Raw genomic sequence first — 17,060 nt, 5'->3', positions numbered from 1 at the left:
CAATGTATTACTCCCTGACCCAGGAATGAGCAAGAACTCTGGTCTGCTACAACAAAAGAAACTTTATTTAAAAATATTTTTTACAGACATGGGTGCCTGAAAAAGCTCTTTAGTTAACTGTGTATGGAAGTGAAAAAAATTAATAAATAACATTAGTATAACAGAACCTCTAAACATTAATACATTGGCAAAACAAAATGGACTTAAAATGAAAATGACTCTTAAAGCTCTGCTATTCTCTGTAAGAATATTTACCTTCTGTTTTATTCTTTACAGGTGAGAATGATTAAATACTGCTAATATAATTTTTTATATTAATGACACATTTTTAAAATAGTCCACAAAAATCTCATCTAAGGTTTCATTTTGTTTTATTTTTAACACTGATATACAAATGGGACTCTTCATTCTGGAGAAAGCATCAAGTTCTCTCCAGCCCCACCCAGGCCAAGAATGTCAAAATCCTGAATAAGGAGGACTTTGAAAAGAACTGTTTCTATCTCCCGATTCTTTATTAAGTTATAGGCAAGGAAGAGCTGAGAAGAGGGAAAGAGGCAAGTAAAACGTCATTATACAGAAAACTTTAGTTGTTGTTGAAACCTACAGTGGCCACTATACTGAGGACAGGCTTCTGTTCCGGTACGTGGTCCTTGCCGCCCTGCCCAGGGGAAAACTCGCCCCTGCAGAGGCACCATCTGCTTAATGCTCTATGACTGAAGTTTTCAAATGAAAGGAAAGCCAAGTCTTAAGAGAGAGGCAGGAGGTCTAGGCCAGTTCAGGATCCAGCATCAAGACAAGACAAGACAGACAACCGCCTCTTCTCGGGAGTCCACCCTACACTGTTCCATGCAGGTGGGTCACTGACAGGATCGGGAGGCTGCGTCACTTGAGACGGTCCAGAGGACACCTGGCTGTCATGCAACGTTCTGTCTCCTGCTGAGTACAGAACATCCAACCTGACAATTAAGGTTTTGACTGGAGCCAACCAAACGATCCTGGGGTACAATGCTCGTTTCTTCCAACTCAGCACTGTGGCTGGGAGAAGGGAGCGCTGACCCGTTGCACCTGGGTGCCACCCCGCCGGCCGCACGGAGACACTTCCTCTCCCCCAGACTAGAGAACTAATGACACTCAAGGTAGAGGAGCTAAGACTCTGGTATTTCCATATTAAGTCCTAAAATGCAGCCTGGGATACAGTGCTGCCTTAGAAAGGCACAAAATGTTTGGTTTTTTTTTTTTTTTTTTTCAGTGTGCTAAAAATTGTTTTGTTTTGAATAAAGGAAAAAGATATATAAGGTTAAAAATACCAAGTCACCACAGCCAGAAAGCAGAGGGAGGAGGTACCTCCTAGCTGCCACGCCCCTGCCACACATTTCACAGCAGGAGGCCAAGGCCAAGACACTAGAACGAGGATGAGACGGGCAGGTCAGGAGGCATCCACTCTCGTGGGCCTGGCGCCTGCAGGCTCACTCACCCCAACAGCAGAAGGAAGAAGCCAAGGAAGAGAATACACGTGGTCTACAGCCTTGTAAGCAGTCCCCTGCCCCATCAGCTTCCAGACAGCCATAAGCGCAGCTTCCTCGGCCACAAAACGCGGTCAGAGGGAGGTGGGGAGGAGGGACTGACGCTCAGGGCACGCTAGCACCTATGTCAGAATGCTGGGTGCAGGCACACACCCCGCCAACGCGGGGCCCAGCACGGAAGCGGCGCCAGGCCTGCGGAGGCTCAGCCAGCCGGTACCGAGCAGGATCCCCTGGCCTCCCAAAGTGATCCAGCGGCAGGAGGAGAATTTGTGAAGGGCGCCTCTCACATTTTGGGGGCTGGATAAGAATCTGGGGCCGGGCATGAGAACTCTGATTTGTTCCACTGCCAGATCAGTAGGTTGGCGTTCAGCCTCTGCTCTCTACACACACAGCGAGTGGTCAGCTACATTTTTCTCAAGCACTGAACAAGGGAAGGGGCAGCAAGATGTCCAAACAGTTGTTAGTCTGTTAGTCAACAGCTGGCCCTTTGGCACTGTGTTCTCCAGAAGACTGCCAGGAGGCCCCCAGGCAGGCCTGGCTCTCCCCACCCCGACTCCCCCACTCACTCCTGGGCTATTTTCCGGAAATAAGAAACATTGGTGCTCCCTCTCTGAAACCAACCCAGACTTCCTAGGACTCGGTGAAGCCAAGTGGCACTGCTGTCCCTCTGCCCCTGAATTCTGGAGCCCAGAAGGAATTTCAAACACACAGGCCCCAGCCTTTACCACGGGCCTCAGTATGTATCTTTGGATTATTAGGCAACTTCAATGTACATCAAATGACTCCAGTAGTTTTAAAAAGTTGTAAGTAATTATGAAATGCATTAATAACAAGGGACAGGCTCTGGGATGAGAGAAATAAGATCAGAAGATTCAGGCAAGCAGAAGCATGGCTTTAAAAAACCAACAAATAAAGGCTTTACTACAGGATGACAAAGGAAGCAACCGGACAGGGAGGACAGATGCATCCTGTTGAAAGAGCTCTCAGGAGCAACTCTCAACTGGAATCTATACCTAATTCACATCCTGGCAACTGTCCCAGTGTCATAAATTCTCACTGCAAAGTAGTTTCTGAGGTACCGCAGAAGGCCTGCCTGAGGACATCACTGCAGAGGAGACTAGATAAGAGGGCGGGGAGGAGGGCGTGGAGGGACTGAGGCCACGCGCCTGGAGAATGAGGATGTTCTCAGCACTAAAACCTGAAGAGAGCCCAGAAGTCCACAGGCAGGGGCGACAGGGGGTTTGGGATCTGCTCTCTGAAGAAACTGAAAGCCAGCCAGAAACCTGAGATTAAATGAAGGCTAAGAAATGTCACCTAAGGACAGACTAGCTCTGGAACAGAAGAAACGGGTCCTGAAGAAAGAGGGAAGAAATCTTGGATGCCAGGCCTCATAAGGGAAAGAAAAACAGGCAATAAAGAAGCAGTGAAGACAGTAACCCAAGTTAACGTTAACCTAAGCATTTCTTCAATGTCCCAGATACAGTCCCACGCCTGCCTTTCCCCTCTCGAGAAAGCAGTATGGTAAACTTTACTACTGAAGTATCGGTTTGCCCAAAAAGTGCATTTGAGTTTTCATGTCATGACATCATACACAAAAGCTGATCGAACTTTTTGGCCAACCCAAAATGATTTAGGGTCTCCCTCACCTCCAGTCAGAACCTCCCACTGCCCCTTCTTCTCACCTGAACATGCGGCTGCTGCCCTGTGTGGCAAAGGCTGACTGGTTGGGTGTTCACACCTGATCAATATGCTGGGCTGATGACAGTCTTCCTTGAGAATATGAACAAGAGGAGCTGGGTATCTGTTAAAGCGAGGATCCCTAAAACTGGGGGGTCATGAGGACTTGAGGACTAGGGTTCTGATTTCAGGGCCACACATTACTGACAAACAGATTTACTTGGAGGAGAAAGGTCAAGTTGCAAAGTTTCTCTGCTCCATGCAGAATCAACTGTACTGCTTCGCTGGGTTCTGGGAGATACTCTGCATCCTGATGACTCCCTCCTTTCTTCTACTTGAATTCTTCTGTTTCTTGTATCCGAAGGACTGCTCAACAGGATGGTCAAATATACAGCCTTGACCTTCTTCCACTATGCACCCTCCTCCATGCATTAAGTGGCAACATGCATTTCTAACATGAGGCTGCTAATGTAGACTGAGATCAAAGTAATAGTAATGCTTTATGCTGAGAATACTTCAGATCAAATTTCTAGGGCATTGAAAATCCAGGAGGAGAATAACGTGTTGACTCTTACACTAAGTTCCAGGGTCTCTAAGCTCCATACTCCTATATAGGCTGACATTTCTGAGAACTGAGTTCAGTCTACTTCACTGCCTGGCTCTTGGGAGACCAAACAACTGGTGGACCATCAGGACCTAGAGACAGGTGCTCATCCTCCTCTCGAAACTTCAGCCCTTCTAAAGAGACACAGGATTAGCAGAAAGGTTGTGGAATGATTGAAAACCTAGAAGGGTCCTAAGAAAACTTCCTAATAAAGGGAAATAGGAATACAAGCAGCTGAGTAAAAAGATCAAGGAAGGCACTAGAGTGGAAAGGGGACTATAGGCAGATGCTTTCCTTAAACATTTGACTGCTCTACTGTGCAACTCTGAGCCGATGAACAGACCCACCAAACAGGCTGTAAACACATAAAAATGGTGGGTAATCCATGAGACTTACATGGAGGAATCTCCCAGACATTGTCAAAACTATAGGAAGGTAACAGGGTTAAAGGGAGCATCTTGAACTGATTCTTAACCAGGACAGCTCTATAAGGAAACGTATGTCTGCACAGAGCTGTGACTATAAACTGCACAAGTGAACTGGGAATGGGCATTTTAGGGCCAAATGCACATGCTAGACAGTCCAAGCACAATTCCTCAACATCAGTAAACCGCCCTGTGGTGGCAGGGAGAACACAGAGCTGGCACTCCAGGCTCATGGTTTTCACTCAGAACTACCTGCTGAATGAACACACACTCTGTGAGAGCCAGGCCAATGGTCAGAATCGTTATTCCATGGGCAGTGGTCACTGCAGAGTCAGAAAGGCCAACAGCAAGAGAGGAGATTTACAGTTTGGGAAGACGGCCTGTACCCCTCTGCCTCTCATGACGTGAGGTAGGAGAATATTCTGCACTAACACCATTGCTGGTCACACGCAAAAAGATCAAGATCTTGTTAAAGGGAACATACAGCTGGTCCCTACTTTGCAAGCAAATATACAAAATTCATGTGTGAGGTTTCTGATTGGACCATAAAATATATTTTACTTTTCTACAGAGGAAATAAATATTTTAAGTGTGAGAAATAGCAACCCCCCTAATTTTTCTTCTAAATCCACAAAACAGCTAAATGATACTAGCAGTACTATCCCACACCCTGGGCCCTGGTGTTAAGAGTCTGCATGAGAAGCAAAAGAACAGAAGGATGGCACAACACGCAGAGCAGGGCTAGGGGCACAAAGAGAGTTAGGGGACAGCATGGCCACCCACAGGTATATACCACTACTGATATTAACAGATAAATGCTGAGACGACAGACTGCCAAATCTATTATTTACCTAAAGGGAGGTAGGTGTATCACTGAGCCCACAGGTTTTTTTCCACCTTGAGAACCCCTGACTTTAATGGAAGGAGTATGGCAGGGGCAGTGGATGAAACAGCCACCCAGCATCAAGGAGGGCTGTGGAAAGCAGTCCAGGGAGACATGGGGAAGCAGGGCTGAACCGAAGAGCCTAATGCATTTGAGCAAAGGGAAAACAGCAAAGTGGTTTTTACCTTACTTACCTGATAGCTAACAGAGGAGGAACCATCTGTAATTTAGAGGGAGAAAGGGGATGTGATTGCTCCAAATGGCAACATTCAAAGCCCACTTGTCAAAGGGCAATTTAGTTAAATTCAGAGCAGAACCAAAGAATTAAAAACTGCCACACAAACTGAGGATGAAGCATGGGTGACTGGTGCCTCAAGGGAAAATTTAAGAAATTAGGGTTTTGGAAATATCCTCAAAACAAGAGCCATGCAAAAACTTGCCTGAGGCTCACCCAGCAATCTCAGGCTCAGACCCAGGCATGAACTCAGAGCACCCAAAGGAACCTCTCACAGAAAGGTCTGAGACCCTGAGTGCCCATAGACAAACAACCGACAAGCTAAGAACCAGGCCAAGTAATGGTGCATATGTTCAACACCGAGTCTGAGGGCTGACCCAATGAACCACACAGGTACTCAATGAACTGTTGAGTACTGAATGACCCAATGAATCATTATGAAAAAAAAAAAGGATAAGCTTGCCTTTAGCGTATATAAGTAAGGACATAATCTTCAAAGAAGACTTTGCATGCACTTTGAAAAGACAAAGGATTTGCAGAACCACTGCTTTGTTCTCTTGACAGATCTTCAGGCTACAGGCAGTATCTGCAGATGAGGAAAATCTCCAGCAGCAGAGGCATGCAGGCTGCCGCCATGTTTTCCAGTTCCTCACCTAGGCCTTCCACATCTGAACAAAGTGCAAAACTGAGCGCTGCCACGAGTGAAGCTCTACACTGGCTTTCAGCGGGAGACACCAGCTTCCTCTTTCCTACTCTCTGTCGCCTTCCTCTGCCCCCTCCACCCGGATTCAGGCCCTCCTGCACCTGCTGGGGGCTGTGTCATTTTCTGCCATAAAGGGAAGACACTGGGTAACCACGGCAATTCAGCAAGAATCCCCAAACCATCCACTCTGGGAATGTAAATGGCTCGGAGGCAAGAGGAGAAAAACAAAAGATCTAGGAGTAACTGAAAGCTAAGAAAAGAGTTAGAAAAAGCTTTAAGTCCAAAGATGATAACATGGGAAAGAAAACAGATGCAAAGTCATTTCTGTTTGGATTGTGAGACAAAACCAGGTTTTAGATTGTGAGGCAGGTGGGTTTATCAAGGAGCAGGCTTGTTTCTGACCAGGAGGAAGGTTACCCACTGCCAGGGAAGTCAGTTAAAAGGCTCAGGCTGGAGAACTAACTGAAATCAAGAGGTCCCTTGGCAGCATCTACAGGAACAGACCAACGAACTCTGAGTCTTCTTTACCAGCTGGCAAGGGCACAAGCTGCAGGGCTTGTCAATGTTGTCTGAGTGCAGTAAAGGCATTGATTACACCAGTGATGTCTAAAGACCATAGGGAACACAGTCACTAAAGAGTATCTGAGAGCTAAAGGGAAAAAGAAAGGGGACGGGGAGGAAGAAGGAAATGCTACATTCCCAAAGCCATAGGCACGAAGAGAAAAGCGAGTCGCCAGGCAGCACCAGTGTAGGGTTGGTGCTAACTGTCAGCAGAATGCTGTGCTACCCTGGAGTGATATCCCCTGACTCCGTAAAGAGCAAAGAAAACACTCATCTCTGAAAATATAACCTGGCTCATCATCACAGGGAGACACCCATATAAGCTGAAATTCACTGGGAAGAAAAGCTGAAGAGAGAAATCCTTATTGTCTGCTGTGTGCATTTTATGTATAACAAGGTAGAGAGCGTGTGAACGGAGCTTCCTAAGTGCTTCATGGTATTTGGGCCAGAAAGCCATGCCGGAAACAAATGATTTCCCCTTTCCATTAAGTAGAAAATCTCATGACCTACATTAGAACACATACCTGGCACCAAGGCAACTGGCTCCCGCAGACTACTTTCTGGGGAGAGCATGGAATGTATCTGAAGGCCTCTATCTCATATCAGTCATTATGTAATTATGATAATTAAAACATCTTTTTAAAAACAGATTCAATGTTCCTATAGAAACAGTGCTTTGGAGTGACCAGTGTTCGCTTCGAGTATCAAACAGGACCATAATGACAGAGCAACAGTACTTTTTTCCCATCTATCTACCAAACAAACCAACACCATCACACATTATAAAGAACATCCTATAAGCTGCTTGGCATCAGTAAGGCTGATCACAGCAAGCCCACTGCCAATGACGGACACTGAGGAGGAGGAGGGCGGAGGAGACAGGGAAAAGACAGAGCGGGGCGGGGGGACGTGTTCTAAAAATACAAGACTTCAGCTATGCACATGGTAATCCAAGCCAGAGGGGAGTGTCTGAGCTGTAACACACACTGGGGTTGGGGAGAAAACCACAGTAGATGGAAGTCTTTAAGATTCCTTCCTAAACCTCTTGTGCTAATTCCCCGCCTGGAATTTACACACACAGCAGGTTAATCTTATAATCACAGGACACACACAACCACAGACAGACAGACAAAACGCACACAACCATATCCTTAACCCAAGAAAGTCTTAAGTCCTCAATTAGGATTTACAGCACAGTACTTTTGCTTTCTGGACTGTTCCCCAGGTAGGCTACCATTTCACAAAAATCCACTCTTTCCAAGTGGGAACTGAAGGACACCTTCAAATGCACTCTTAAAACAAAGAAAAGAATCAAGCCTCCTAGCTGTTCCGTCCTCAGTCCACTGCTTTGAAATCTTGGAACCACAGATGTGATACCCCACAGATAGGGCAAGATCTCACTGTGAAGTTTCCAAAGGAACCTAGCCGCCCTTTTGGGTGCTACTTGAGCAAGAGCTCCCGGCTCCTCGGTCCTCTAAGCTGCAGCAGGCAGGGGGTGTGCTAGGTGGCAACGTGGGCTGGAGAAGAAATAGAAACGAATTCCCGGAGGATGTTTTTGGCCATTTCAATGTTGTTGTGGGCAATGACCAAGGCTTTCTGAATGTCTTGATAGGAGTAGCCCTGACTCAGGAGGCTCTCGATCTCGCTGGAGAGCTGCGGGGAGGCAGCGGCCGAGGCGGCAGCACTGCTCTGCTGACAGCTGCCTGCTTTCCGTTCAGAGTTGATTCTCCGAGGGAACGGCTTGGGTGGCCTCTCAGGAACCTGGGCACTCTCAGTGAAGTCTGGAAGAAATCGGAAAGAGAATATTTGCAAATCTGAGGGCGGGTGGGGGTGGGGAGAAAGCCTCATCTAATAACAATGTGTTAGTATGAGATATTACTGACCCACTGTCAGTCGGGTCCATGTGTTCTTCAGTCACACGGCTGGGTTTTTACAGCTTTAAGGGTTTTAGTGTACAGCCTTCCTCTCATGGCAGGACAACTTTCTAAAGACACCATGCACTTGCCCTACCGACGGGGACCACGCTGCCCTACACACACATCTGCAACACGCTTTACACTGAGCACCAAATTTTCACATGCATTACTGCCTGAATAAGTCAAAAAACATTTCTGAGGGGCCAGAGCAGACACTAGATTTCTCCCTTTACAAATCAAGGAACAGAAATAAGCCGAGGTCACAGTGAAGAAGCATTAAACAAGGCTGGGTGGCAAGGGATCACTGCCTGTTTGGGCAATGGAGGCCATGTATCTTTTTTCACCAGCTGTCCTAAAGGCTGTCTTCCGTCACTAAAGTGACAGAAACTCTGGCCGCTGCATTCCCAGGCAGCCACAGGTGCAAGAAGGACAGCCCTTAACAGTCGAGGTCCAAATGTGGGCTGGCTCCAGGCCCACTCAGTGTGCTTTCCAGAGCCAGTACGCCTCCCTTCCAGCGGGACAGGGCCTAGAAGTCAGGAATGTGTGCTCCGAATCATCAAGCTGAATTACCACTGTCATCACACATGCTCAGATGAGCCAGAAAGCCTACTACCCCCAGCATAGGCAGAGCCAGGGTGTAAGGAATAACCTTATTTCTAAGTCAGGCAAAATTCTCAACAGTCTAAATCAGCTTTAACTTCCCAATTTGGGTCCCAGGACTAGCTCTCCTCCCACTTTGGTCCACTCCTTTCGGCTACTGACTTACTGTCCCTAGGCAGTCATCTCTGTTTTGATATAAATAGGGAGCCACACAGCATTTCTGGGTAAACCTGAGGGAGCCTGGAGACTCACGTGTCGGGGGATCACCTTCCAGGGACAGCCAGCCAAAGGAGGAACTGGCGTTGGAGATGTCGGAGAGCGTGCGGCGGGCCAGCACCACAGGCACGGGTGGCTTGGGGACATCATACCCGTCCTCTTCGTTTTCTGACTCCTCAGGGCCAGTGTTGGCATGGGCTGCAGCCAAATTCCCTTCACCTAGACAAAAGTTCATGCAGTTATCCTCTTTTTCTAATGTACTTCTCTAACATTTCAGGACAGGGACATCCACTCATCAAGCATATATGGCATCAGTTACTGAATATCCATTATGGGCCAAACACTGTGTGGCCCTGTGGGTAGAAATAAAAGAAACAAGGAACCTAAAATCTGCACCAATCCTGCAGCTCTACTTTTCTAAATATGTCAAAAGCAACCCTGGCCAAGGTTAACAGCCACTGAAATCCAAGACTCAAGCACCACTTTACAGCATTCAGTCAATATTTTCATCTGCATTTCACCTTGGAAGATCAGCCAAAGGGCCCTGTTGTATGTACTGCCTTCTTGAACTTTCAACTTGGTAAGCTAGTTAACATGGGAATTGAGTGTTCACCACCCACACACACAAGAATTTCATCAATGTTGAAAAGCAATGGGAGTAAGAGGGAGCTAGCTGCCAGCACTGCAGGTCCAGGCCATATAACACAAGGGCCGCCAGGCCCTGGAAGGATGAAAAACCCAAATGGAACTGGCTGTGAGAAATAAAAGAGAAGAAAGGCCTTTACTGCCATAGATCAAAGATATTTTGCAAAGAAAATTATTTAAGAATATTTCACTTAGATCAAGCTTTCATTGGCCAGACATTACCAGCTCATTCCTCTGGCACATCAATGATTGTTAAAGCAGCAAAACTGGGGACATCCCTGGTGGTCCAGTGGCTAAGACTCCGTGTCTCCAATGCAAGGGGCCCAAGTCTGATCCCTGGTCAGGGAACTAAGATCCCACATGCCGCAGCTAAGAGTTTACACATCACAACTAAAGATCCCACTGCAACTAAGTGCTGCAACTAAGACCCGGCATAGCCAAATGGATAAATAAATTTAAATAAACAAACCAATAAAGTAGCAGAATGACTACTCACCAAAGGTACCACTCTCTGTGACAGACGGCGCCACCTGGGACTGAATATTATACATGGCTTCGTATGTACAGCTATCGATCTGCTGGTCACAGTCACACGTTCTGGACCGGAAGGAAAGTGGCATAATTATCTTCAGAAACAGAACTCTGTTATCTGCAGACTTACCAGGAGTCACTTATTCACAACTTCTCTAGACCCTGATTCTATCAAGATAACACTCTCCCTTCACCAGTGTCACTACTAGTAAATATCATAAGATTGACTCCTATTACGAGTAACAGCTGTGTATGTTTTTGAAATTACTGTGATGCTGAAGAAACGTTAAGTGGAACTGCTTACAGCTGCAAGAAGCTTAAAACATTAGCAGCTACACACATCTTTCTGCTTTATTTTTGGCTGGATAATGCTATGTGCAGGCAGCAAGCCAAGCAGGTGAGTGAGTTGGTGTCAACTGAATTCCCTAACAGGACTATTGTGAACCTACCGTGAACTCTGTGCTATCTCCGGAGGCCACTTCACGTCTGGCTTTTGAAGTCCCACGGGCCTAGAGGAAGGAGTCATATACTCTGTGTCCTCCTCACTTTCACACTGCTCCCCAGGAGGCAGCTTTGGCACAGGAAGAGGTCTGGAAGAGGAAGAATAAAAAAACAGAAAGAATGAACTGCTTTGCAATTACCTGAAGTAATTCGAAAATCACTGTGGCAGAAGAAATATATAACATCCTCAGATGTTCAAGATACTCCTAGTAAAAAACAGCAAGCATGATTCTAAACACATAAGAATGGCAATGAGTATACTACCTGTTGTCAATTACTGTCTGACTCTAGGTGGTAAGATTCTAACTTTTTTTAGCATTGCTCACCTGTGTTTTTTAAATATTCTTATAACACATACTATTTTCATAAAGAGAAAAAGGTCATTAAAAGGGTAATGCAAAAATTTTAATTACAATTCTTTTTGTTGATGTTAATAAAAATATAAAATTGCACCATTTACTCATTAAGCATTTTGGCAATACATACTTTAAAACATTCACATTCTCTGTCACAGTAATTCTACCTTGGCTCCATCTCTGGCTATGTAGAAAGATACACTGAAGTAAAGTCATTACATTAAAAGCTTTTAAACAAAATAAATATCCAACAACAGGAATGATTAAATATATGATGTCATAAACTTGCAGGAGATAGTGAAGGACAGGGAAGCCTGGTGTGCTGCAGCCCATAGGGTCGCTGAGAGTCAGACAGGACTGAGCAACAACAGTCATGTTATGTAATAATATGCAACTGTTAAAAGTGAGGATTTTAGGGTGTGGAAAAAAAGGAACCCTCTTACACTGTTGGTGGGAATGCAAATTAGTACAGCCACTATGGAGAACAGTGTGGAGATTCCTTAAAACTGGAAATAGAACTGCCTTATGGCCCAGCAATCCCACTGCTGGGCATACACACCGAGGAAACCAGAATTGAAAGAGACACGTGTACCCCAATGTTCATCACAGCACTGTTTATAATAGCCAGGATATGGAAGCAACCTAGATGTCCATCAGCAGATAAGAAAGCTGTGGTACATATACACAATGGAGTATTACTCAGCCATTAAAAAGAATACATTTGAATCAGGTCTAATGAGGTGGATGAAACTGGAGCCTATTATACAGAGTGAAGTAAGCCAGAAAGAAAAACACCAATACAGTATACTAACACATATATATGGAATTTAGAAAGATGGTAACGATAACCCTGTATGCGAGACAGCAAAAGAGACACAGATGTATAGAACAGTCTTTTGGACTCTGTGGGAGAGGGAGAGGCAGGGATGATTTGGGAGAATGGCATTGAAACATGTATAATATCATATAAGAAACGAATCACCAGTCCAGGTTCGATGCAGGATACAGGATGCTTGGGGCTGGTGCACTGGGATGACCCAGAGGGATGGTACGGGGAGGGAGGTGGGAGGGGGGTTCAGGATGGGGAGCACATGTACACCCGTGGCGGATTCATGTTGATGTACGGCAAAGCCAATACAATATTAATACAATTAAAATAAATAAATTTAAAAAAAAATAAATAAAAGAAAAAAAGTGAGGATTTTGAAGAACCTTTTAACTGAAAGGAAGAAGTGACCAATATATAATGCTAAGTTAAAAAAAAAAAGGGAAAACATAACACTGCTGCTGCTGCTGCTGCTGCTAAGTCGCATCAGTCGTGTCCAACTCTGTGTGACCCCAGAGACAGCAGCCCACCAGGTTCCCCCATCCCTGGGATTCTCCAGGCAAGAACTGGAGTGGGTTGCCATTTCCTTCTCCAATGCATGAAAGTGGAAAGTGAAAGTGAAGTCGCTCAGTCGTGTCCGACTCTTTGGGACCCCATGGACTGCAGCCTACCAGGCTCCTCCGTCCATGGGATTTCCCAGGCAAGAGTACTACATTTATAAATTTTAATTTATAAATATTTATATATAATTTTTTTATATTTGTATATTTATGTATATTTATAATGTATATTTACAAAACATAAATACATTTTATATCCCTACAGCCATGGCCAAGTAACAAGTATTGTCTGACCGTCTGCCTATAACAGCCAGCTATAAAAGCAGGAAACTATACAAAAGAAAGAAGCAGAGGCATATTCTCTTTCCAGAGGCAAGGAGAATACACTGCAATAAGCCCCATATTAGGAGTTCTGAACTTGACCTTTCGATGTAGTTTTCAACAGACTGAGGAGAGAGGGATTGGAATTTGGGAATATCACAATGGCCAAGACACAAGGAGTCAAAAATCCTGGAGAAGGGAATAGTAGAGAAATAGGTTTGAAATGCTGCCTGCAATTTTCCCTAGAGCTACTGTGAATCTTAAACCATGTATGCATGGGACAAGATTCTGAGAAACCAAGCAAAAATCAGTAGTACTTTGGCTATCTTGCCAAACTAGAGAGACAAAGTTGAAAGTAACAAATATGGCCCTTAAAATAGTTATAATTTATATGTTCAAGAAAAAATAATTTTATTAGAAAGCTATACATGAAAAGTCTAGAACCTAAGAACACAGTATTTGTTAGATAGATTCTGGGGCCGATTAGAAACTGAAAAAAAAAAAAGAAAAAGATTAGGTAAGTGAAATAGAGTAAGAACTATTCCAACTCAAGTAAAGAGAGGAAAAAGAATGGAAAACATGGAAATGACAAAAGAGCTATACGAGGTATGATGAGAAGACTGCACTTTCAGGTAATTGGAGTCACAGAAGAGAGACTGCACTGCTTCAGTCTTCTGAAGAAATAGTACACACTGGAAACTAACACAACATTGTAAATCAACTACTCCAATAAAAATTTTAAAAAAGAAAAAGGAAATAGTGGCTGAGATTTTCTATGCTGATTTTTTTGTGGGGGGTTGGCAAGAAGGGGCTGCACTGCACAGCTTATAGGATTTTAGTTTCCCAAACAGGGAAACCCAGACACTTGGCAGCGAGAGCACAGAATCCTAACCACTGGACCACCAGGGAATTCCCAGTGGCTGAGATTTTCTAAAACTGATTAAAAACATCAAATGACAAAATCCATAAACTCAAAAACCTTAAGCAAAAATATAAAGAAAACTACATGGGCACATTATAGTAAAACTGCTGGGATCCAAAGACAAAAAGGTGTTATAAGTAGTCAGAAAAAGAAACATTACCCTTAAAGGAGCAACATTATTCTCATTTTCCAACAGAAACAATAAAAGTCAAAAGGCAGTGTGATGATATTTTTAAAGTGTTGGAAAAAAAAAAAAAAAGTGTTGGAAGACAATGGGTTTAAATTGCATTGGTCCAATTTATGCACATTTTCCCCATAAATGCATACTATGGTACTACACAATCCATAGAGTTGGTTGAATTTGGATGTAAAACTGTAGATACAAAAAAAAAAAAAACTGTAGATGCAGAGGGCGCACTGTAGTTATATCTGGATATTCCAATACATAATGGGTTGGTGCCCCTAACTCCTGAATTGTTCAAGGGTTGACTGTACTATACTTAGAAAAAAATCTTTAAAAAATGAAAGATAAAAGATATTTTAAGTCAAAGAAAATTTAAGTGAATCCATTAATAGAAGATATACTAACACACCGTCCTCTTTCTCTCCCTCTGTTGCTCTAAAGGAAGTTATTTAGGCAGAAGGAAAAAGATTTCAGATGGAATGGTGGCAAAGCAGGAAGAAATGAAAATACTAGAGGATAAATACGTGGAAATTTAAATGTCCTTGAAGTGTTAAGAGGCCCTGATTCCAAGTGGACTCTAATGATCACGAGTCAAAGGTATATGTTGGAATCCCGAGGATAACTGTTAAAAGAATATAAGGAGTGAAATGGTATAATAAAAACTATTTTACTCCCAAAGAAAGAAACTAGGGGGGGAAAAAATGAGCAAAGACAGGAAAAATGGGGGAAAGGGTACGGAACAAATATTTTAAAACAAAAATGCTAGACTGGATTTAAGGGGGAAAAAAGCCAGCAAGTATATCTATATATACTGCTTACGAGAAACATACCTTCAAACATCCCTTCAGCAGGAAAGGTGAAAGTAAAAGGATGGAAAAAGTTCAAGCAAACACTAAAAGAGAGCTGAGTCCAGGGGTTAGGACTCTGATACAGACATTTTAATATAAGTCAAATTCCATGGGGTCACAAAGAGTCGGCCAGGACTTAAGCAACTGAACAATAACGATAAAGCAGACTAAAGCTGGTTAGAAGTGCAATCAGAGAGTAAACGGAGTAACAAGAACAATGATTATTTAGTCAATAATTCTACATTTCTATGTACCCTAAGTACACAGACTAAATACACATACAAGTGGACAGAAATAAGCAGAAAAAAGAGAGATCCACAATTACAGGTGGAGTTATTAACATAACGCCTCTTGGTATTCGACAGAACACGTAAATTAAAGAAAAAAATCAGCAAGGAAATAGTACATTTGAATACAATTAACAAACTTGACATATACAGAATGTTGTGCCCAACAACTGCAGAATATTCCTTTTTATAAAATGAAAGTGGTATAACACATATGGAATTTATCATAAACTAGTCAATAAGGAAGGTCCCACAAGTAGTACAAATTTAAATCACAGGGTATGGTTTCTGACCACACTGGAAGGAAGCTAGAATGCAGGAACAGAAAAATAACTAGAAAATCTTCCAATATTTGAAAATCAAGGAACATATAAACAACTGATGAGTCAAAGAAGAAATCACAAAGGGAAAATCATCATATAATTTGAAGTGAATGATAAAGAAAACATGACATATCAAAATCTGCGGTTTACAGCTATAGCATCTGTTATGGACTCAATGTGTGTATCCTTCCCAAACTACTGTGTTGAGGCCCGAATCCCCAGTGTGGCTATATGTGAACATGGGGCATCTGAGGCAGAAACTAAGGCTGGATGAGGTCATGAGGATGGGCCCCAAGCCAACAGGATGGTGTCCTGATATGAGGAGACACCAGAGAGCCTGCTGTTGCTCTCTATACCTCTCCCTCGACACATGTATGAAGGAAGAGCCATGTGAGAACATAGTGAGAAGGTTATGCAAGCATGTAAGCCAGTAGGAGATCCCTCACCAGAAACCAAATGCGCTGACATCCTGATAGATCTTGGACTTCCAGTCCCCAGAACTATGAGAAAATTAAATTCTGCTGCTTAAGCTGCCCAGTCTGTATGCAGTATTTTGTTATGGCAGCCTGAGCATATTAACACAGCACCCAGCTCATGGAGCTAGATAAATAACAAGTAAAGCCTAAAGAAAGTTGGAAGAAAAAAATATAAGAGGAGAAAGCAATGAAACAAAAAGCAGATACTCAATGAGGATTCTGGGAAGATGGTAGAAGTTGTCTGATGTAACCATTTTGTAACTCCAGAGTCTGTTGAAGGCTTGTAACTGCCAGGTAAAGGTCAGGACGCTAAATTGCTATTAATTTCAGTTCTGAGCATAGTAGCAGCTATCCATTCCCAACCCTTGTCACAGGGCAGGCAGCTGTACAAATGTTCCTGGAGCAGCCTTCAAGTAACATTCAGGAGTCAAGGTGGACAAAAAAGGACTCAGCCCCTCAAATGCTGGGAATCTGTGTTCTGATCATGGATTGCTGCTCCTGTTCTCAGAGGTGCTGACAAAGGGCAGGAGCCGCAGCCACTGCTGCTGCACCTCCCTGCACTGTTCTAAGTCCCTCTCACTCTGGCTGAAGTGACTTCCATGAGATTTAAAGGAAGATGTGGAGAAAAATCAAGAAAACCATGTGGAACAAAATGAAAGTATCAATAGAGACAGAAAAACCTAAGAAGAAACAAAAAAGAAATTCTAGACTGAAAAGTAAAGTGAAATAAAAAAAAAAAAAAATCACTAGAGGGATTCAAAGGTAGACTTGAGCAGCAAGGAGAAAGAATCAGTGAACTTGAACAGAGAACAACAGAAATTATCAAGGCTGAGGAATAAACAGAAAGAAAAAAAGACTGAAGAAAACCACAGTCTAAGGGAGCTGTGGGACATGCCACCAAAGGACCAACATACACACGGTGGGAGCCCTAGAAGGA

At 43.7% G+C, this 17,060-nt stretch overlaps 1 protein-coding gene across 4 annotated transcripts in view; it reads right to left on the bottom strand.

The window, feature by feature from the left end:
- Positions 1 to 354: 354 nt before the first annotated feature.
- Positions 355 to 17,060, bottom strand: part of CBL (Cbl proto-oncogene) — a 99,409-nt gene continuing 82,703 nt past the window's right edge. For 3 of the 4 annotated variants that reach the window (XM_086339642.1, XM_086339643.1, XM_086339644.1), the window contains 4 exons: positions 10,969 to 11,109; positions 10,485 to 10,585; positions 9,380 to 9,562; positions 5,046 to 8,392 (listed from right to left, as the gene is read on the bottom strand). In XM_086339642.1, coding sequence (XP_086195768.1) covers positions 8,112 to 8,392; positions 9,380 to 9,562; positions 10,485 to 10,585; positions 10,969 to 11,109 — 706 coding nt within the window. In that variant the 3' untranslated portion in view covers positions 5,046 to 8,111. Of the gene's footprint in view, positions 8,393 to 9,379; positions 9,563 to 10,484; positions 10,586 to 10,968; positions 11,110 to 17,060 lie in introns of all 4 variants that reach the window. The other variant, XM_086339641.1, reaches the window with a different exon arrangement.

The sequence above is a fragment of the Bos grunniens genome, chromosome 15 (assembly GCF_055505025.1).
Source record: "Bos grunniens cultivar Pamir isolate PY7600 chromosome 15, Bosgru_T2T1.0, whole genome shotgun sequence".
NCBI lineage: Eukaryota > Metazoa > Chordata > Mammalia > Artiodactyla > Bovidae > Bos > Bos grunniens.
The sequence above is the reverse complement of the archived record's forward strand: the minus strand, read 5'-3'. Positions and strand labels throughout refer to the sequence as shown.